Source organism: Scyliorhinus torazame, chromosome 6 (genome assembly GCF_047496885.1).
Source record: "Scyliorhinus torazame isolate Kashiwa2021f chromosome 6, sScyTor2.1, whole genome shotgun sequence".
NCBI lineage: Eukaryota > Metazoa > Chordata > Chondrichthyes > Carcharhiniformes > Scyliorhinidae > Scyliorhinus > Scyliorhinus torazame.
The window spans coordinates 307,082,797-307,106,400 of NC_092712.1; the positions used below are offsets into that span (position 1 = coordinate 307,082,797).

Here is a 23,604-nt window from a genome sequence, read left to right on the forward strand (position 1 = left end):
CCTGACCCACAAAATGTAGGAGGAGATGGCCTCCAAGACATGAAAACAGCCATTTTAGACGCTATTGGCAACAATAGAGGAGATCCGGTAGAAGGACTCAACCGGTGTAGACAGAAGGGAGAGTATCCAACAGCGTTTGCTGGACGCCTCTGGATCCACTTTACAGCTGTATTTGGCGAGTTAGCCCGCGCCTCTTTATCCGCAGACGATACGGCCAAATGGACCCGTACTCTAGTATCCCATGCCACAGAGGCAGGACAGAAGGCATGTGCCAACTACCACCCCTCAGACCTGGCACACAATGAAGTGCGGGTACCAAAGCGATTATCCAGAGCTTGGGAACAGTCCCTACAGAAAGACAGAGCAGGAAAGAGTAGACGCCAACATGAATCCAGTAAGGACACACCAAGACCCCGCATGGGTAAATTAAGGTAGAAGTAACACGCAGCATCCTAAAGTGCAGGAATGCTATAATTGTGGACAGAAGGGACATTACGCCCAAGAATTCCAAGCACCCACCCCCCCCCCCCCCCCCCGAACCAGCAACGACACCAACAGCCCAACCCCCCACCCAGGGAACGATATCCAAAGGAGCAATATACCAGAGAGCCTGCTCCACCTTACGTTCCCCAGGGGTCATGTTACAACTGTGGGCAGTCAGGAGACTTCGCCCGAGATTGCAGGATACCCCCACCACCAGCTAGACTAGCCCCCTATGAAAGAGAACACCACCCACAGCAGCTACAAGGTCCCAGCTTCCCCATGCAAACTGTGAGCGCTTACCCGCCACTTCTCATGGCAGGGACACCTCAGCAATGCCACTTCATTTTTATTTCTCTCCTCCTCCCTCTCTTCTTTGGTCACACTACACCTACTCTATATGCTAGTTACACCCCAGGCCAAATGTGATTTAGTGTCCTATACTCTGATGGAACCTGCCTGCTTTTCTTCTTTAGTTTGTTTTTAAATGTTGTACGTTCTCTCTTGTACGATTTTGTGTGTCAGCCTCACGAATAATTTCTTGATACAGTAAAATCTACTCTTCTGACTCCACATGGCAGTTAAGGAAACAAGTTTGTTGGAGCCCATATATTCCAAAATTCTTACCGCTCTTGGAAGGTCACTCATGCAGTGGAGTAACGGCACTTATCCCCACCCTGCCTAAGGACCCCCTATACATTTGGTCAGCCAAGCTCAGGTAGTGGAGCAACCGATCACCGCCCTACCCAGGGATTCCACCCATTCTTGCCCTGCCGCGGTTCATACGCACCCCATTCGGAGAATTGTTTTTGAAACTCTTTTGCTGTTCTTTTTCATGTCTGTGGTTTAAAGAACGCACTTTTGCCACACCTTTTGCCCTTTTCCGGCGACCCTTCGGTTGCTATTCCCCCCACCTGCCATTTACATGTCATAATCACTTGGTTGAAAAACGAGTTTGCAGAGGACGGAGAAATTGTCCGCCCACTCAGCCCATCAAACACAGGCGGCGAGAGTGCTCGCACTGTGACAGAATTTTTTTTTTCCCCCGGATGTTTTGTCTCCAAAATGGTTGTTTAGAAAAAAAAATGAGGGAGTTACTTATGGTGGCGATTCTAAATGGGAAATTGACGTTAAGGAGAAACAGACAGACAGACGAGGTGTTAAGCAACAAGATAACAACAGATATTATGCTTGTACCCCAGGAAGATACAAAGCTACTTAAAGACGGAGAATAGCACGGACAAAATGAAGACATCATGATCGTCGCTGGAACAGTACAGTTGCGCGCATTACCTACCTCTATCTTTCTCACCACACAGGCCCCGAACACGACTACCCAACACAACACCCCCAGCCCGGACACTACACCACACATAGACCCAGCCTCCGATACTCCCACATGGTATGAGAATCTCATTAAATGGTACTTCCTGTCATACACGGTAGAAGCCTTACTAGTGATAGCCATATTGTGCAGTGTCATCCAGACAATCAGATTGCGGAAATGGAGGAGAGCCTCCCACCCTCCAGTATACACCTTTAGAGCCCCTTTCCTCGGACTCCAGAAAACATCACACTCTTTCTGAACCTTTCTCTTTAATAAATTCCGCAGTTGTTGTTTCGTCAATAAAGCTATTTTTTCTGTATATGAATGTTAGTGATAAGAAGAAATGTGATGCTGCTATTGGATTTTTCTACTGTAAGATAAGTTCTTTGATTGTTGAATAGCAGCATGAGTGTAGTCTAGTTAGAGACAATTAGAGGTCCCCTTTTTTATTTATAAGGAGAATGGAATATAGGATTGAATGTTAAATGGCCCCTTAGAAATTTTTAGATATATGTGTTGTATTAGGGAAATTTAGGTAAATGTTTTTGACCCATGGGACAGAGTAGGATAGAACTTGTCCTTGACTGAGGGTACCCGCATTTCAGAGAACAGGAGAAGACCCAGTATTGTGATCCTTCACGCTTCGCGTTGAGGATCAAGAGGACGGAGTGTAGCCATCTGGGATGGCCACTTACAACTAGGGACAGAGAAACTCGCAAAGCCTAGCGGGTAAAATGGACAAAGCAAGATTCAGGCAGGCTGAGAGACTTAAGTGCATATTTGCAAGTGAGGAGTCCAGACGGTTTCGAAACTCCGACCAATTAACATTTTGATGGACTGATTAGCACTTGATGGCCCATCTCCACCAAGCCAAAGGACTGGTACTCGAGCGACCAGTACAGTCCCAGACATTTCGGCGCCACTCCCTGTTCTAGGGAAGCGTAAACAACAGGGTCAATGACCGCTTGGGACACGTCCAGCCATTCAGCACCCGCCTATTTATTGGTTAGAAATCGAACATAGTGATCAGGGATCACCCAATTAGTGGGGTCCAAATTGAAGGACCGCCCAAAAGAGCGCAAAAACCCCCTGGCAGAAGAAGAGAGTCCGCCATGTGTTCGTCCTCTTTTGGACCTGGCACCCCAGCTACGACCATCTCCAATCGCAGCACCACCAGAAGCAAGTCCAAGTTCAACGCTCGCTACCAGACAGATGAGCCTAGCTGAGCAGCAGTTACTTCTCCAGACTCGACAGACCCAGAATCGAACGGCGGCCATTGTTCCTCTGACCTAAGCCGGGTGCCTGAAGTTAAGTACAGGTTGTCTTGGTTGATAGGTGTAGTTAACGAGTAGTGTATGTTGCATGACCCATTGTGTGTGTAAATAAAGTACCCTTGAAACCTTGAACTAACAAACTGGTGTTTGGCTCTTTGATCGATAGCCGGTTGAACCTTGTGGTGGTATCATTTGATACCTGGCGACTCTGAGCATTAGAACGTAGATATCAAAAGAAAAGAGGGCAAACTCACTGATTGCCATAATTAGAACAGAGCCACAGAAAAGGCAACACTCCTGACATGACTGCTCCAATGCTCTCCAAGCCAGCCAGATAGCAGTGTTAGTGAAGAAAAGGGCAATTTCCCCCCATGCTTGAAATACTCATTCACTTTCTCTCCTTGACTATATTCTGACTGAGGTTAGTTGAACCTCCATCAATGGTTCTCTGTGAGTGGCTGTTGAATGAACTAGAGAACAGAATGGCTCATTTCTCCAATTTTCCTCTTGAAAATGCTGAAATGCTTGACGACATGTTCGCTTTAAAACCATAATAAAAAATATTCATGTCATCTTGACATCAACAGATTATAGCACTTCAGATTTCAATAAATGCAAGCTACTGGTGATTTGATTAGAAGAAGGCAGCTTCAAAGCAGAAAAAATCATAATAGACATCAATCATTTGGCTCAACTTGACTAATTCATAATTATGTCTCTAGTTATGGAATCTAACAGTTTCTCAAGTTACTCCAACCTTCTGACTTTACTATTCTACCTTGATGTGTCGTTCTTGGATAAATGTACCTCGTGTTAAGAACCTCCTGACATTATCCCAAAATTTGTCTTTTACTAGTTTCAACTTTCCTTGCCCAACTGCCAGTTTAATTTGAACTAGTGTCCCCAATTTTACCTTTGTTATACCATTTGCTACTAATATACTGCAAGAAGATAATCTTTCTCCGCAACATGTAGTAAGTCAAAACTAACTGGGCAAAATTGTCCAGTCCCCCAGCCACATGTTTCCCAGCGGCACATAATTCGCTAGTGGTGGGATCCTATTTTTCTGTCACTTGTCAATGGGATTTCTCATTGTAACCACCCTATGCCACCGCAAAATCCACTGGTGGAGATGTGTTGCCAGCTGGAAAAGCAAATCACAATGACGGGAGAATTTCAGCCAGTATCTGTGCAATTCAAATCTCATAATTCACCCCATGAACCTATATGTGATGGCACTCGTCAGCAACAAAACAAAATGCAATTCCACTTGTGTGAATTGCATATGATCGCTTGAGTTTTCTCACAGTTTTTATGCTGTAAACTTAAGTGCTTGCTTAGGTTATTGCATTACAGCACTACAACTGTATTGATTAGTTTAATATTGAGAAGTATTTTTTAAATTTAAAAATGTTGGCAGCTTAACATTGATCATGCATTTTCCCCACCTCATCACACCTAAATAGACTCAAATTCAAAAGTGAATTTCATCAGAATAGGACATATAGGAGAATAGTTCTATAATTTAAATTTGTAAAAACAGAAAAGATCACACAATTAAAAACATTAAGAAAAACAACTGGGCGGGATTCTCTGCCACGCCACATTTCTGCCCCGACCCGCCAGCGGGATTCTCCGTTACGCCGGCCGATCAATGGGGTTTCTCATTGTGGGGCAGCCCCACGCCGTCGGGAAACCCCCAGGCGTCGGCAAAACAGAGAATCACGCCGGCGGCGAATCCTGCCCAGTCTCTTTGGGTAAATCTTTCAACTACTTGCCATTGAATTTCGACATTTTTCAGTTCCCAGAGTGAAATTGTTGTCTTACATTCAAATAGAACTTGGACAGCTTTAGATAAATCATTTAATTCAACTGTTGTCTGAAAACTTGGTTCCAAAGGTGCCTTACCTGTCGTTGAATAATTTCTCTGTTGACTTTAGCCTTTTCTATTAGCTGTTGGATAACTTCAGGATTTGTCACATTTTTGTTTTCTCGAAAAGCATCTTTAATTCTCCGAAATGCAAAGGTCCTTCACGATAAAAAGCAGAGTGAAGAGTTATTTTTACACTTCCATTGATTTTGCATTTAAGGTCCTGTAGGGCAATGCATTTCACATTCTCACAGTACTTGGGTAAAAATATTTTGGGGGGTTTATTTTTAACTGACTCAATCCAGAAGTTAAAATCGGGACGTCTTGTTCTGGATTTCCTTACAGGGCAGAAGAATCCCTTACAGGACAGAAGAATTGCTTGTTATCTATGTCATTAATTCCCTTTATTATGTTAAACACTACAATCAGCTCACTCTTTATTTCTTTATCTCCAAATAATAGACATGGCTAGACTAAGGTTGGGGAAATTGGCCATCCAGTAACTCTTAGATGTGCATTCCTATGAATATCATCTGAAAAAAACAACATGAATAGCCTATCAGAACTTGAAGACCAAGCACATACGTTTAAAGACAAGCTACACAAATGCAGCTGGCACCTGTGAATCAGCACTCCAACAATGACCAATTATTCTCAGGGATGAAAATTGGAGGGTTTGCAGCAATATTAAAAAATATGTATGTTTGCTGGATCCATATCCATAGGTTTCAGGATAGTCAAAAATTGTGTACTTTTATATAGTCCAAACACAAACTGTCATGTGAATGCCCTTATGCTATGACATACCAGTTGATCATCATTCAACATCATGGACACTTGCAACATTATCATGCTACATAGAATGTACAACACAGAGACAGACCATATGGCACAATTGGTTGAAGCATGGCTCCAACCATGACTCCTTTCACTCCCCTCCATCTAAACCTATCCTTTATATCCTACAATTCCTTCTCAACAACGTACTTATCTAGCTTCTCCTAAATGCCTCAACAATTTGTGGTTGTGTGTTCCACATTCTAAATTCCCTTCCTGAATAAATCATTTTCTTCTAAGTTCTTACTGGAATTTGGATTTTTGTATTGTCACGTGTACCGAGGTACAGTGAAAAGTATTTTTCTGCGAGCAGCTCAAACAGTTCATTAAGTACATGAAAATAAAAGAAAAGAAAAAGAAAATACATAACAGGGCAACACAAGGTACACAATGTAAATACATACACATTGGATCGGGTGAAGCACACAGGAGTGTAGTATTAATCAGGTCAGTCCATAAGAGGGTCATTTAGGAGTCTGGTAACAGCAGGGAAGAAGCTGTTTTTGAATCTGTTCGTGTGGGTTCTCAGACTTCTGTATCTCCTGCCCGATGGAAGAAGTTGGAAGAGTGAGTAAGCCAGGTGGAAGGGGTCTTTGATTATGCTGCCCGCTTTCCCCAGGCAGCGGGAAGTGTAGATGGAGTCAATGGATGGGATGCCAGTTTGTGTGATGGACTGGGCTGTGTTCACGACTCTCTGAAGTTTCTTGCGATCTTGGGCCAAGCAGTTGCCATACCACGCTGTGATGCAGCCAGATAGGATTCATTCTATGGTGCATCTGTAAAAGTTGGTAAGAGTTAATGTGGACATGCCGAATATCCTTAGTTTCCTGAGGAATTATAGGCGCTGTTGTGCTTTCTTGATGGTAGCGTCGACGTGGGTGGACCAGGACAGATTTTTGATGATGTGCACCCAGAGGAATTTGTTAGCGACCATCTGGTTAGTGACCATCTTACAGTTATGACCACTGGTTGCTGACTGCTCTACTGGTTACCAACTCCTCTACATGTAAAAACATCTCTTCTATGGCTTTGTGTCAAAGTCCTTTATAATTAAAAAATATGTAATGACAAATCGGTATCAGATTCAGTTATCCAGTTAAACATACTCAGTCTTTCAATTTGAAATCATACATATGAACAACATGCCATGACATTTGACTAATAACAATTTTCTGTTGGAGGGAGGGGTAAATTGTTGCCCTGGGCTGGGCCTTCAATCATTATATCTCTGAATGCAATGAGAGAAATTGACTTGATAATGGGGCTGAAGGGGGCTTCCACTTCAGCCTCCAGTTCCAGATAATCAACAGTAACTTTGAAATTTAGAAAAATATATATTCAAAAAAATTTTTTTTTTTAAATTTTAATTAATTGACGCAATGTCAGTTAGAGGGGTGCTGTGCTCTGACTGTGAGATGTGGCAGGTCCGGGAGGCTTCCAGCGTCCCGGATGGCTTCATCTGCAGAAAGTGCACCCAACTGGAGCTCCTCACAGACCGCATGGTTCGGTTGGAGCGGCAATTGGATGCACTTAGGAGCATGCAGGTGGCGGAAAGCATCATAGATCGCAGTTATGTAGATGTGGTCACACCCAAGGTGCAGGCAGAGAAATGGGTGACCACCAGAAAGGGCAGGCAGTCAGTGCAGGAATCCCCTGTGGTTGTCCCCCTCTCGAACAGATATACCCCTTTGGATACTGTCGGGGGGGATAGCCTATCAGGGGAAAACAGCAGCAGCCAGAGCAGTGGCACCACGACTGGCTCTGATGTTCAGAAGGGAGGGTCAAAGCGCATAAGAGTAATAGTAATAGGGGACTCTATAGTCAGGGGCACAGATAGGCGCTTCTGTGGACGTGAAAGAGACTCCAGGATGGTATGTTGCCTCCCTGGTGCCAGGGTCCAGGATGTCTCCGAACGGGTAGAGGGCATCCTGAAGGGGGAGGGCAAACAGGCAGAGGTCGTTGTACATATTGGTACTAACGACATAGGCAGGAAGGGGCATGAGGTCCTGCAGCAGGAGTTCAGGGAGCTAGGCAGAAAGTTAAAAGACAGGACCTCGAGGGTTGTAATCTCGGGATTACTCCCTGTGCCACGTGCCAGTGAGGCTAGAAATAGGAAGATAGAGCAGCTAAACAGCTGGTGTAGGAGGGAGGGTTTCCATTATCTGGACCACTGGGAGCTCTTCCGGGGCAGGTGTGACCTGTATAAGAAGGACGGGTTGCATCTAAACCAGAGAGGCATAAATATCCTGGCCGCGAAGTTTGCTAGTGTCACACGGGAGGGTTTAAACTAGTATGGCAGGGGGGTGGGCATGAGAGCAATAGGTCAGAAGGTGAGAGCATTGAGGGAGAACTAGGGAATAGGGACAGTGTGGCTCTGAGGCAGGGCAGACAGGGAGAAGTTGCTGAACACAGCGGGTCTGGTGGCCTGAAGTGCGTATGTTTTAATGCAAGAAGTATTACGGGTAAGGCAGATGAACTTGGAGCTTGGATTAGTACTTGGAACTATGATGTTGTTGCCATTACAGAGACCTGGTTGAGGGAAGGGCAGGATTGGCAGCTAAACGTTCCAGGATTTAGATGTTTCAGGCGGGATAGAAGGGGATGTAAAAGGGGAGGCGGAGTTGCGCTACTGGTCCGGGAGAATATCACAGCTGTACTGCGAGAGGACACCTCAGAGGGCAGTGAGGCTATATGGGTAGAGATCAGGAATAAGAAGGGTGCAGTCACAATGTTGGGGGTTTACTACAGGCCTCCCAACAACCAGCGGGAGATAGAGGAGCAGATAGGTAGACAGATTTTGGAAAAGAGTAAAAACAACAGGGTTGTGGTGATGGGAGACTTCAACTTCCCCAATATTGACTGGGACTCACTTAGTGCCAGGGGCTTAGACGGGGCGGAGTTTGTAAGGAGCATCCAGGAGGGCTTCTTAAAACAATATGTAGACAGTCCAACTAGGGAAGGGGCGGTACTGGACCTGGTATTGGGGAATGAGCCCGGCCAGGTGGTAGATGTTTCAGTAGGGGAGCATTTCGGTAACAGTGACTACAATTCAGTAAGTTTTAAAGTACTGGTGGACAAGGATAAGAGTGGTCCTAGGATGAATGTGCTAAATTGGGGGAAGGCTAATTATAACAATATTAGGCGGGAACTGAAGAACATAGATTGGGGGCGGATGTTTGGGGGCAAATCAACATCTGATATGTGGGAGGCTTTCAAGTGGCAGTTGAAAGGAATTCAGGACCGGCATGTTCCTGTGAGGAAGAAGGATAAATACGGCAATTTTCGGGAACCTTGGATGACGAGAGATATTATAGGCCTCGTCAAAAAGAAAAAGGAGGCATTTATCAGGGCTAAAAGGCTGGGAACAGACGAAGCCTGCGTGGAATATATGGAAAGTAGGAAGGAACTTAAGCAAGGAGTCAGGAGGGCTAGAAGGGGTCACGAAAAGTCATTGGCAAATAGGGTTAAGGAAAATCCCAAGGCTTTTTACACGTGCATCAAAAGCAAAAGGGTAGCCAGGGAAAGGGTTGGCCCACTGAAGGATAGGCAAGGGAATCTATGTGTGGAGCCAGAGGAAATGGGCGAGGTACTAAATGAATACTTTGCATCAGTATTCACCAAAGAGAAGGAATTGGTAGATGTTGAGTCTGGAGAAGGGGGTGTAGATAGCCTGGGTCACATTGAGATCCAAAAAGAAGAGGTGTTGGGTGTCTTAAAAAATATTAAGGTAGATAAGTCCCCAGGGCCTGATGGGATCTACCCCAGAATACTGAAGGAGGCTGGAGAGGAAATTGCTGAGGCCTTGACGGAAATCTTTGGATCCTCGCTGTCTTCAGGGGATGTCCCGGAGGACTGGAGAATAGCCAATGTTGTACCTCTGTTTAAGAAGGGTAGCAAGGATAATCCCGGGAACTACAGGCCGGTGAGCCTTACTTCAGTGGTAGGGAAATTACTGGAGAGAATTCTTCGAGACAGGATCTACTCCCATTTGGAAGCAAATGGACGTATTAGTGAGAGGCAGCACGGTTTTGTGAAGGGGAGGTCGTGTCTCACTAACTTGATAGAGTTTTTCGAGGAGGTCACTAAGATGATTGATGCAGGTAGGGCAGTGGATGTTGTCTATATGGACTTCAGTAAGGCCTTTGACAAGGTCCCTCATGGTAGACTCGTACAAAAAGGTGAAGTCACACGGGATCAGGGGTGAGCTGGCAAGGTGGATACAGAACTGGCTAGGCCATAGAAGGCAGAGAGTAGCAATGGAAGGATGCTTTTCTAATTGGAGGGCTGTGACCAGTGGTGTTCCACAGGGATCAGTGCTGGGGCCTTTGCTCTTTGTAGTATATATAAATGATTTGGAGGAAAATGTAACTGGTCTGATTAGTAAGTTTGCAGACGACACAAAGGTTGGTGGAATTGCGGATAGCGATGAGGACTGTCGGAGGATACAGCAGGATTTAGATTGTTTGGAGACTTGGGCGGAGAGATGGCAGATGGAGTTTAATCCGGACAAATGTGAGGTAATGCATTTTGGAAGGTCTAATGCAGGTAGGGAATATACGGTGAATGGTAGAACCCTCAAGAGTATTGAAAGTCAAAGAGATCTAGGAGTACAGGTCCACAGGTCACTGAAAGGGGCAACACAGGTGGAGAAGGTAGTCAAGAAGGCATACGGCATGCTTGCCTTCATTGGCCGGGGCATTGAGTATAAGAATTGGCAAGTCATGTTGCAGCTGTATAGAACCTTAGTTAGGCCACACTTGGAGTATAGTGTTCAATTCTGGTTGCCACACTACCAGAAGGATGTGGAGGCTTTAGAGGGTGCAGAAGAGATTTACCAGAATGTTGCCTGGTATGGAGGGCATTAGCTATGAGGGACGGTTGAATAAACTCGGTTTGTTCTCACTGGAACGAAGGAGGTTGAGGGGAGACCTGATAGAGGTCTACAAAATTATGAGGGGCATAGACAGAGTGGATAGTCAGAGGCTTTTCCCCAGGGTAGAGGGGTCAATTACTAGGAGGCATAGGTTTAAGGTGAGAGGGGCAAGGTTTAGAGTAGATGTACGAGGCAAGTTTTTTACGCAGAGGGTAGTGGGTGCCTGGAACTCGCTACCAGAGGAGGTGGTGGAAGCAGGGACGATAGTGACATTTAAGGGGCATCTTGACAAATACATGAATAGGATGGGAATAGAGGGATACGGACCCAGGAAGTGTAGAAGATTGTAGTTTAGTCGGGCAGCATGGTCGGCACGGGCTTGGAGGGCCGAAGGGCCTGTTCCTGTGCTGTACATTTCTTTGTTCTTTGTTTGTTCCCCTAACCATTCGGAGAGAGTGTAGTTTTACCAATGAACACAGAGATCTCTATAGCTATTCATTCTCTGAAATTTTGCAACGGATGCAGTACAATAATTTCTCATACAGTAACTAATAATCTTCTTGTCAGGAGGGTTTGGTGATAATGTTTTACCATTTTGCTCACAGATCTGAGCCTTAATCCCAGCACTTATTGGTTCAAATAAATTTTCCTTCCAAGTTATGACTACCAAATTCTACATAAAAGGTCACTCCGACTTCCTTTTCTCCCTGACAAGTCTGTTTGCTCGCATCATGCTAGTATCGCTATTATTCATATACGAGAAGCAGAGTGCTGCTGGCTACTTGATCACGGAAATTCCCACTTGGTCCGACATGACATTCTCCTCACGCATTTCTTGCAAGAATGATTGACAACAATCAAGAATGGGGGATGTCCAATTATCTCCACCCTAACCCAGGACACAGACAGGAAGGTCCTAGCTTCGTCTCTGATTGGTAAAGAAGAACTTTAACTTCTTTACCAACCAGAGAACAAAGCTAGGACTTTCCTGATTCAAGCTCAGCTACTGGGTAGGTAAATGCCATCACAGTAAACATGCTGCATTGTTTTATTATTCAGGAGAGCTTTTCTTAAAAAAATAAGTATTCCGATAGCCGCTGTCGAGGCGACGGATAATCGCGATTTGGCGTTAAATTACACCTGCCGCGATTTCGGTGTCGGCACCTATTCTCCACCCAATTGCATTTCCCGATTTCCGCATCAGCTGACAGAGAATCCTGCCAGTGCTCTTTTGCTTTCTAACTTTTTCATCGACAGTAAGTGATCTTATCCTGCTACAGAAGTACAAGCTAGTTGTTTGATGAGTATTTCAGCTGCTATGAGGAAGCACACTCGGGAATTGACCTGTAAGAGAGCCATAGGCTGGAGGAGAGAACTCCTGACTCCAGACACTCGGCAGCGCCGGAATTCAAAAGTCTGATGTAATTTTTGAAAAGTGATGTCAGCACAAGGGAGAACTGATTGGCAGGGAGGTAGGTAATGGGTAAGTTTTTTCTCCACTTTAAAGCTACATTAGGGAAGGTAAGAATTCTAACTTATAAAAACAAACTTAAATAATTTTCTACTTGGTACAAATTCAAGGTAAGAGTAAGCTAAATGTATGACTGGGCAGCTCGGTCCCATGTTTTGCATGACCTGCAGCAGATGGAAATTCTTAACACTCCTTGCAACCTGGATGACAACATCTGCAGAATTGCCACCGGTTTTCCCAGTTTCAGAGCTTGAGCGTTGGTTGGAGGTTGAATGTTGCATCTTTAATGCTTTACGGTGCATGGAAAGCATGTTTTTAGACGTGGTCAGCCCGCAGCTTAAGGAGGTGCAATCAAAAGAAGGGGGACAAGGGAGGTTATCAGGAAAGTCCCAGAGTACATCTCATTCAGAAACAGTTTTTCTGTGTTGGAAAACAGTGAGTGTGATGGTTCCTCTAGGAAGTGCAGCCAGAGCCAAGTTCATGGCACTGTAAATGGCTCAACTGCACAAAGGGGAAACAAATAATACTGGTCGGAGACTCCATACTGAAGGATGCGGACAGGATTTCTGCAGCAGCAGCAGATGCGACCCCAGGATGGTGTGTTGCCTTCAAGAATATCAGTGAATGGCTGTAGGGCATTCTGAAAAGGGAGAATTAACAATCAGGTTCATATTGGTGCCAACTACACAGGTAGAAAGAGGGATGAGGTTCCACAGCCAGAATTTAGGGAGATAGGTAGCAGATTGAAAAGCAGGACTTCAAAAAGTTGTAATCTCTGAATTACTCCTGGTACCACATGCTAGTGAGTATGGGAATGAGAATAAAACAAATGAATGCGTGGCTGAAGAGATAGTACAGGAGGGAGGGTTTTAGTTTCCGGGCTAATTGGGTGCATTTCTGGGGAAGGTGGGATCTGTACAAGTCAGACAGTTGCACCTGAAATGGAATGGGATCAACATCCTTGCAGGGATGCATGGCTGGATGGCATTTACTTTAATGCAAGTAGTCTTACGGTTAAGGCAGATGAATTGCGAGCATTGATTAAACATGGGAATATGATACTATGATATTATTGCTCTCACAGAGACATGTTTGAGGGAGCGGCAGAACTGGCAGCTCAATATTCTGGGATATAGAATCTTCAGGTGAGAAGGGCAGGGTGTGTAAAAGAGGAGGTAGTGCCACATTATAGATCAAGGAGTTCAATTACTGCAGTGAGGAGGGCTGGTATCTTAGCTTACTCTTCAATTGGGGCCATGTGGGTAGAACCCAAAAATAAATTAGGGTAATCACTTTGGTAGGAGTGTACTGGAGGACCCCAGAGAGTCAGGGAGAAATAGAGCAAATATGTCAGCAAATCTCAGAGAAGTGTAAAATAAAAGGTCATAATTGTCGGGGGGTTTCAACTTCCCAACATTAATTGGGATATTCAAAATGTGAAAGGCTTAGAGGGGGTGGAATTCCTAAGGTGCTTCCAAGAGAGCTTTTTGAGCCAGCATGTAGAAACTTCTGGGTGGTGCAGTGGTTAGCACTGCTGCCTCAAAGCACCAAGGACCCGGGTCCAATCCCGACCCAGTGTGTGTGTGTGTGTGTGTGTGTGTGTGTGGAGTTTGCACATTCTCCCAGTGTCTGCGTAGGTCTCACCCCCACATCCCAAAGATGTGCAGAGTAGGTGGATAGGCCATGCTAAATTATCCCTTAATTGGAAAAAACAGTTCTGCAAGAGAGGGGCGTTACTGGATCTAATTTTACGAATAAAGCCAGGAAAGTATCATAAGTGTCAGTGAGAAAGCATTTTGATGATAGTCACCGTAACTCGGTAAGATTTAAGGTAGTTATGGAAAAGTGGACAGAACGTAAAGGATCTGAATTGCAGGAAGGCTGATTTTAATATGATAAGACAGGGTCTGACCAAAGCTGACTGGGAGCAGCTACTTATAGGAAAATCATCACCTGAACAGTGGGAGTCATTCAAAAAGGAAATAGAGTGAGTACAAGGTAAACATGTTCCCATAAAGGTAAAGGGTGGGACCAACAAGTCCAGAAAACCCCAGATCTTGAGGGATATACAAAACTAGATAAGGAAAAAAAGAGAAGCTTATGGCAGATACAGGGAGCTCAAAACATTGGAAGCCCTAAAGGAATATAGAAAATTCAGGGGGTACTTACAATTAGGAGAGAGAAGAGGGGGCATGGGCATAATAAAGGAAAATCCCAAGGTGTTTTAGAGGTATATTAAGGGCAAGAGGGTAAGCGGGGAAAGAGTAGGGTCCATTAGGGACTAAAGTGGCAATGTGTATGTGTGGAGTCGGAAGACTTGGTGAAGTTTTAAGTGAGTTATTTGCATATGTGTTCACTATGGAGAAGAGCAACATATGTGTAGAAATCAGGGCGGGAGACTGTGATAGAATTGAACAAATTAACTTTGGGAAGAAGGAGGTACAAGTGGTTTTAGCGGGCTTAAAAGTGGCTAAATCCCCAGGCCCAAATGAGATGTATCCCAGGCTGCTGTGTGAGGCAAAGGAGGAGACTGCAGGGGCTCTGACGCCAATTTTCAAATTCTCTCTGACCTCAGGATGTTCGGCTACAGTTAAGTACTGTGTGCAGTTATGGTTGCCACACTATAGGAAGGATGTGATTGCACAAGAGGATGTAGAGGAGATTCACCAGAATGTAGCCTGTGTTAGGGGCATTTCAGCTATGGAGAAAGGCTGGTTAGGCTGGGTTGTTTTCCTTAGAATAGAGAAAGCTGATGGGGACCTGATCGAGGTGTACAAAATTATGAGGGACATAGATAGGGTTGATAGGAAATAACTTTTCCCCTTATTAGAAAGGTCAATAACCAGGGGACATTGATTTATGATAAGGTGCAGGAGATTTAGAGGGGATTTGAGAAAAAAACCTTTTCACCCAGAGGGTGGTGGGAAACTAGAACTGACTGCCTGAACAGGTTGTGGAGGCAGGAACCCTCACATTTAAGAAGCATTTAGATTAGCACTTGAAATGCCATAGCATACAAGGCTATGGACCAAGTGCTCGAAAATGGGATTAGAATAGATAGGTGCTTGATGGTCAGTGCAGACACAATGGGTCAAAGGACCTCTTTTGTGCTGTAAAGCTATGACTCTATGGATTGATTGGCAAACAGGATTTTATGCGAGTCAGGTTACAAGTAGCAAAGCTTTGGACTCGGTGGAGTTTATGGAAGGTGGAATATAGCACTAAAATAATTGCATCTGGAAGCGATGAACGTTTAATAAAATACTTTCAGCACAAGTGGGCCATTGTTTGGGTGGAGGTGAATGATGTTCGAGATGGAATTAGCACAGTCTTTTGTGACAGACCCTACAGGAGCTTGGAAGCTTAGCTCAAGAATTCATACGTTATGCTTTGAATTACATTTGCTGCCCGAGCATTGTCCTCCTGTAATCTTGTCACATTTTCCCTACCTCTCAATTCTGTACGAGAGATTCTCAATGTTGTTCCCTCAATTCCTTTCCCTGGGTTACCTATGTGCACAGTAAATAAAATCTGCCCCAATCAGAAACTTCCATTAGCCATTGCTTTCCCTTCTCTTAACACTCTCTATTTATGTGGGCATATTGTACTTCCATGTATATTTTCTATCCTTGTGATAACTTGTTATCATGTATCTTTTGAGCCTCATCTACTGTGTTCCCTTCATATATCTTATTATTTACAAGCTCAACATGACCATATTTTGTTTGAGCCTTCTATATGCTATTTGGCTGTAGCCACTTACAGGCTGCTACACAAAATTTTTTAAGACCCTAAAATTACCCAATAACATTATTGCACAAGTAAAAAAGCAATTATTCTCACATTTCTTTTCATTATAAAGAGCAAATCATTGTCGTTTTCATCATTCAGATACAATAGTGTTCTATCTTCTACATCTTTACAGTGGATGATGCTGAATTACTATTTGTTCCATGCCGATCAGTTTTTATCATTTACTTTCCATTGCTAACAGAATGCTGAGATCTCATAAATAATACATTTCAATCATAAGGCTTTGGTGGCTACTGAATGCCAGCCCATTGCTGCACACTGGCAGATGGTGGTGCTTTTAATTAGGGCCTGTTCACCTATAAAGAGACATGGAAGTGTATTGTTAATAGGATTTGCTTAATACAAAATCTAATTCTCATTTGCAGCTGGTCCGCATCACACGGCTTATTCTCTGGTAGCTTCATGGTGCTCTGTGACAGAGACATTAAAACAAATGACATGTCAAAAATTCTTATGATGTCTCAGAACTAACACTCTCTAAATCACTTAATTGGAAAGTACATTTCAATCACAACAGACTTTGTGGATTTCAGTGATCTTACAAAGATGAAGGGTCGGGTAAATAACCTTTAAACATGATTCTAAACAAAAATATGGATCGCTATTAAACTTGCAGTATTTTGGTACTGCTACAGAGCAACTTAATAGGAACATAATTCAATCACTCCCATTTATTGATTCACACTACCAAGCAAGTTAATAGTAATGAGGAAACAAATCTAACATTGAAGGGAAAAAATATTTTAGACCTTAAGAACTGGCATGTAATTTCTCAAATTAACCATGGATACTGCATTTTCACATAGCACACATTAGTATTTTCCACAGAGTTTCAAACATAAATGTAATATAACGCTGGATGAAGTATCAGGTGTCAACAATCACTGATTCCTGCTTCTGTCAGGTAGGACTCATCACCAATGATGGCATGTCAGTCACATCAAAAAGTTTCAAATCTATCATAGGTCAAGTGGAGGAAGAAAACAATTTAAATTTCTTTAATTCAGGTGGGATTGTTTCAATTTGCAAACTTAATTTAAAAAATGCCTGCATCCATCAAGCAATCCACGGAATACTAAAATACTTTTTTCTTCCAAATATGGATATTTGCTTCCAATAAAAGAGGTTCTGTAAAAATGCAACTGCTAATTCTAATGAGAAATTTCAAACAAAAGCTTAAAAATGAACAAACCAAGCAGGTTTTCGGTGCAGTTTAGTCCTCATTCCTATTTTCTCCCCTCAAGCCAGTGACATGCCTAGATACAATTAAAATGTCTCAGAAGAAATCAGATAATGACAAGATCATCTGTTTTAGGTGTTAACTGAGGGATAAATATTGGCCAGGACACACAAGAAAAATACCCTTTCAGCAGTGTTACAGGATTTATTTTTACATCCATCTGATAGGGTGAATCTAAAGGATCGGTTTCAAGTCTCTTTAGAAAGACAATAGTGTAGCATTCCATCAGTGCTGGACTAAAGTCTCAGCCTGGATTATCATAGAATCACAACATTGACTCTTTGAGCCTGTGCCAGATCTATTCATTGAGTGATGTAAAAAAAAATGCGGACCATTGAAAAATTCTTGCCTTTTCAGGGCATTTTCCCCTTTCAGGTCAGTGGTAGGCAAACCGTTGGAGAAGATACTGAGGGATAGGATCTATTCACATTTGGAAGAAAGCAGACTTATCAGTGATAGGCAGCATGGTTTTGTGCAGGGAAGGTCATGTCTTACAAACCTAATAGAATTCTTTGAGGAAGTGACAAAGTTAATTGATGAAGGAAGGGCTGTAGATGTCATGTACATGGACTTCCCATGGCAGGTTGATGGAAAAAGTGAAGTCGTATGGGGTTCAGGGTGTACTAGCTAGATGGATAAAGAACTGGCTGGGCAACAGGAGACAGAGAGTAGTGGTGGAAGGGAGTGTCCCAAAATGGAGAAAGGTGACTAGTAGTGTTCCACAGAGATCCGTGCTCGGAGCTCTGTTGTTTGTGATATACATAAATGATCTGGACGAAGGTATAGTTAGTCTGATTAGCAAGTTTGCAGATGATACTAAGATTGTGGTGTGCCGCAGGGATCAGTGCTGGGACCTTTGCTGTTTGTAGTATATATAAATAATTTGGAGGAAAATGTAACTGGTCTGATTAGTAAGTTTGCAGACGACACAAAAGGTTGGTGGAATTGCGGATAGCGATGAGGACTGTCAGAGGATACAGCAGGATTTAGATTGTTTGGAGACTTGGGCGGAGAGATGGCAGATGGAGTTTAATCCGGACAAATGTGAGGAAGGTCTAATGCAGGTAGGGAATATACAGTGAATGGTAGAACCCTCAAGTGTATTGAAAGTCAGAGAGATCTAGGTGTACAGGTCCACAGGTCACTGAAAGGGGCAACACAGGTGGAGAAGGTAGTCAAGAAGGCATACGGCAAGCTTGCCTTCATTGGCCGGGGCATTGAGTATAAGAATTGGCAAGTCATGTTGCAGCTGTATAGAACCTTAGTTAGGCCACACTTGGAGTATAGTGTTCAATTCTGGTCGCCACACTACCAGAAGGATGTGGAGGCTTTAGAGAGGGTGCAGAAGAGATTTACCAGAATGTTGCCTGGTATGGAGGGCATTAGCTATGAGGAGCGGTTGAATAAACTCGGTTTGTTCCCACTGGAACGACGGAGGTTGAGGGGCGACCTGATAGAGGTCTACAAAATTATGAGGGGCATAGACAGAGTGGATAGTCAGAGGCTTTTCCCCAGGGTAGAGGGGTCAATTACTAGGGGGCATAGGTTTAAGGTGAGAGGGGCAAGGTTTAGAGTAGATGTACGAGGCAAGTTTATTTACACAGAGGGTAGTGGGTGCCTGGAAGTCGCTACCGGCGGAGGGTGGTGGAAGCAGGGACGATAGTGACATTTAAGGGGCATCTTGACAAATACATGAATAGGATGGGAAGAGAGGGATACGGACCCAGGAAGTGTAGAAGATTGTAGTTTAGACGGGCAGCATGGTCGGCACGGGCTGGGAGGGCCGAATGGCCTGTTCCTGTGCTGTACATTTCTTTGTTCTTTGTATAGATAGATTGTGGAGAGTTGGGCAGAGAAATGGCAGATGGCGTTCAATCCAGGCAAATGCGAGGTGATGCATTTTGGAAGATCTAATTCAAGGGCAGACTATACGGTCAATGGAAGAGTCCTGGGGAAAATTGATGTACAGAGAGATCTGGGAGTTCAGGTTCATTGTACCCTGAAGGTGGCAACGCAGGTCGATAGAGTGGTCAAGAAGGCATACAGCATGCTTGCCTTCATCGGACGGGGTATTGAGTACAAGAGTCGGCAGGTTATGTTACAGTTGTATAGGACTTTGGTTGGGCCACATTTGGAATACTGCGTGCAGTTCTGGTCGTCACATTACCAGAAGGATGTGGATGCTTTAGAGAGGGTGCAGAGGAGGATCACCAGGATGTTGCCTGGTATGGAGGGTGCTAGCTATGAAGAAAGGTTGAGTAGATTAGGATTGTTTTCGTTGGAAAGACGGAGGTTGAGGGGGGACCTGATTGGGGGGTCTACAAAATTATGAGAGGTATGGACAGGGTGGATAGCAACAAGCTTTTTCCAAGAGTGGGGGTGTCAATTACAAGGGGTCATGATTTCAAGGTGAGAAGGGGAAAGTTTAAGGGAGATGTGCGTGGAAAGTTGTTTACGCAAAGGGTGGAGAGTGCCTGGAGCGCTTTGCCAGCAAAGGTGGTAGAGGCGGGCACGATAGCATCATTCAAGATGCATCTGGACAGATATATGAACGGGCGGGGAACAGAGGGAAGTAGATCCTTGGAAAATAGGCGACAGGTTTAGATAAAAGGATCTGGACGGCGCAGACTGGGAGGGCCGAAGGGCCTGTTCCTGTGCTGTAATTTTCTTTGTTTGTTGTTCACAAGTCCCGAAAGATGTGTTTATTTGGTGAATTAGACATTCTGAATTCTCCTGCAGTGTACCCAAACAGGGGCCGTAGTGTGGGGACTAAGGGATTTTCACAGTAACTTCATTGCAGCGTTAATGTAAGCCTACTTGTGACACCAATAAAGATTATTGAAAGATAATTTACTGTAATTAGAACAGAATGTCAGATTTCCATATTCCATATTATTCGATGAAATGAAAATTGTTGCTAAGTCTCTGTTACATAAATTACAAATGTAATATTTATTAACAGATTGACCTTTCTTGCAGCTCAGTTCACTGATGCAGAAACTAAAATAAAAAACGTAAATTCTAGCTAGTGAAGCATTCTACTTTAATCAGATGAATTTGTTTAAAAATTTTCGTTAAATATCTTTTGAATTGCATCAATGTATGTTGTGTTTCACTTACAGCATGCTGCATGGATGGTAAATGTTGCAAAGACGAGCAAAAAAACTCACAGCAGAACAAGAGTCTAGTTTAATATTAACTTGTTGCAATCACTTTCATTCATCCCTAAATGTAGATTTTTGGCACCAAAAGGGTTCATTTTTTCCAAAATGTGGTTATTCATAATTCTGTCAAAACGTGTGATGTCATGAATGATTCCGTTTATACAATGATTTGTTCTGAAGACAACACCAACTGTGTTCCACATCTTGCTCATCCTGCTTTGTTTGGCCCTTGTCCCACAGTGTAACTTATTACTAAATTTGTCGATGTACTTTGTTGATTATTCTTTTTGTCTACTATGTACGTACTGTGTATGTTCCCTTGGCCGCAGAAAAATACTTTTCACTGTACATCGGTACATGCGACAATAAATCAATCAATTATCTACCTTAATGCATCTTGTTGTTTGCAATTGTTCTCTCAATTCCACCGTCTGGTGAACCCCTGAGCCGAACCCCTTAACACGAACTTAATCCGTTCTAACTTTATAAACCCTGCCATGTCGTTTATCCAGGTCTCCACACCCGGGGGTTTGGCTTCCTTCCACATTAACAATATCCTGCGCCGGGCTACTAGGGATGCAAAGGCCAACACGTCAGCCTCTCTCACCTCCTGCACTCCCGGCTCTTCTGCAACCCCAAATATAGCCAACCCCCAGCTTGGTTCGACCCGGACCCCCACTACCTTCGAAAGTACCTTTGCCACCCCCACCCAGAACCCCTGTAGTGCCGGACATGACCAGAACATGTGGGTGTGAGTCGCTGGGCCTCTCGAGCATCTCGCACACCTATCCTCTACCCCCAAAAATTTACTGAGCTGTGCTCCAGTCATATGCGCCCTGTGTAACACCTTAAATTGAATCAGGCTTAGCCTGGCACACGAGGACGACGAGTTTACCCTGCTTAGAGCATCTGCCCACAGCCCCTCCTCAATCTCCTCCCCCAGCTCCCCTTCCCACTTCCCTTTCAGCTCATCCACCATGATCTCCCCCTCGTCCCTCATTTCCCTGTATATGTCCGACACCCTACCATCCCCCACCCATGTCTCTGAGATCACTCTATCCTGCACCTCCTGCATCGGGAGCTGCGGGAATTCCCTCACCTGTTGCCTCGCGAAAGCCCTCAATTGCATGTACCGAAATGCATTCCCTTGGGGCAACCCATATTTTTCCGTCAGCGCTCCCAGACTCGCAAACGCCCCATCTACAAACAGATCTCTCAGTTGTACTACCCCAGCTCTTTGCCATGCTCCAAATCCCCCATCCATTCTCCCCGGGACGAACCTATGATTGTTTCTTATCGGGGACCGCACCGAAGCTCCCGTCCTTCCCCTATGCCGTCTCCACTGCCCCCAAATTTTCAGTGTAGCCACCACCACCGGGCTTGTAGTGTATTTCTTCGGTGAGAACGGCAACGGTGCCGTCACCATTGCTTGTAGGCTAGTCCCCCTGCAGGACGCCCTCTCCAATCTCTTCCACGCCGCTCTCTCCCCTTCTCCCATCCACTTACACACCATTGAAACATTGGCGGCCCAGTAGTACTCACTTAGGCTCGGTAGTGCCAGCCCCCCCCCCCTGTCCCTACTACGTTGCAAGAATCCCCTCCTCACTCTCGGGGTCTTCCCAGCCCACACAAAACTCATAATACTCTTCTCGATTCTTTTGAAAAAAGCCTTAGTGATCACCACCGGGAGGCACTGAAACACAAAAAGGAATCTCGGGAGGACCACCATTTTAACCGCCTGCACCCTACCTGCCAATGCCAATGACATATAAGAAATGTCCCATCTCTTAAAGTCCTCCTCCATCTGTTCCACCAACCGCATTAAATTAAGCCTGTGTAATGTACCCCAATTCTTGGCTATCTGGATCCCCAAGTACCGGAAGTCCCTTGTTACCTTCCTCAACGGTAAATCCTCTATCTCTCTGCTCTGCGCCCCCGAATGCACCACAAACACCTCACTTTTCCCCATGTTCAGTTTGTACCCTGAAAAATCCCCAAACTCCCCAAGTATCCGCATTATCTCTGGCACCCCCTCCGCCGGGTCCGCCACATATAGCAATCCAAACTTCTTTTTGACATCAACAGAATTGTTGTGGAATATACTGCATTCGTTGTTCAATACGCGTTCTGAAATCAACTGTTCAAAAAATAAATCTAGGAATACCAAATGTTCCTTCACATGATCCAATACTATTTCAGATCCTCGATTAGAAAACTGTAAGATTTTCTCCTATGCTATGTCGCATTTATTTTCATATTTACCACCAGAAAACTGCTTGATAATAAGAAAGTCAAATTACAAAAATCTTTCAGGATGAACTAACATTCTACCTGAATTCAGGCACTGAATGAGCTTTGCACTCATCATTTCTGATGAGGACCTTTCAAATGTATTTACTGTCTTACAAGTCACTTGGAGATATGCATTATTATCTATATTAATAAACCAATGCAAGTCAGGAAGTTAAAGAATGCACTTTAATATAATACAAATCTTATAGAGACACTTCTTACAAGGTTATATTTAAATGACTAATTTCATAATATATTTTGACAAGCTGGATGTTGCAGTATCAGGCAAGTGGTGTTATTTTCCTCACCCATTCTATCTATAGCTACATCAATAATCAGCATCCTGGCTCTTGAACAATAACGCAATGCTTGAAATATTGCTGTAAGGATTTATGATAAAAGATCAGGCAGAAAATTACATCATGTGACAAATTTCCAAGTTCCTGCGCAGAACAGCTGGCAGATGTGTTCACAGACATCTTCAACCTCTCCCTACTCTGTTCCGAGGTCCCCACCTGCTTCAAGAAGACCATCATCATACCAGTGTCAAAGAAGAACCAAGCAATGTGCCTCAACAGCTATCGTCCGGTGGCCTCGACATCGATCAATATAAAATGCTTCGAGAGGTTGGTCATGAAATGAAAATGAAATGAAAATCGATTGTCACAAGTAGGCTTCAAATGAAGTTACTGTGAAAAGTCCCTAGTCGCCACATTCCGGCGCCTGTTCAGGGAGGCTGTTACGGGAATTGAACCGTGCTGCTGGCCTGCCTTGGTCTGCTTTCAAAGCCAGCGATTTAGCCCTGTGCTTGAGGCATATCAACTCCATATTCCCAGAATGCCTAGATCCAATGCAATTCACATACGCCACCACTGGTCCACAGCAGACATCACCTCCCTGGCCCTACACTCATCCCTGGAGCATCTCAACAACAAGGGCTCCTACGTCAGACTCCTATTTATT

The 23,604-nt window shown here is 44.1% G+C and overlaps 1 protein-coding gene across 4 annotated transcripts in view; it reads right to left on the bottom strand.

Moving 5' to 3' along the window:
- LOC140425572 (LYR motif-containing protein 4-like) overlaps nt 1-23,604 on the bottom strand; it is a 245,330-nt gene that overhangs the window by 204,423 nt on the left and 17,303 nt on the right. For all 4 annotated transcript variants that reach the window (XR_011947895.1, XM_072510019.1, XM_072510018.1 and 1 more), the window contains exon 2: nt 4,990-5,110. Coding sequence is in view for 3 of the 4 variants with exons in the window: in XM_072510019.1 (XP_072366120.1) it covers nt 4,990-5,110 (121 nt within the window). In the remaining variant the exon portion in view is untranslated. The remainder of the gene's footprint in view (nt 1-4,989; nt 5,111-23,604) is intronic.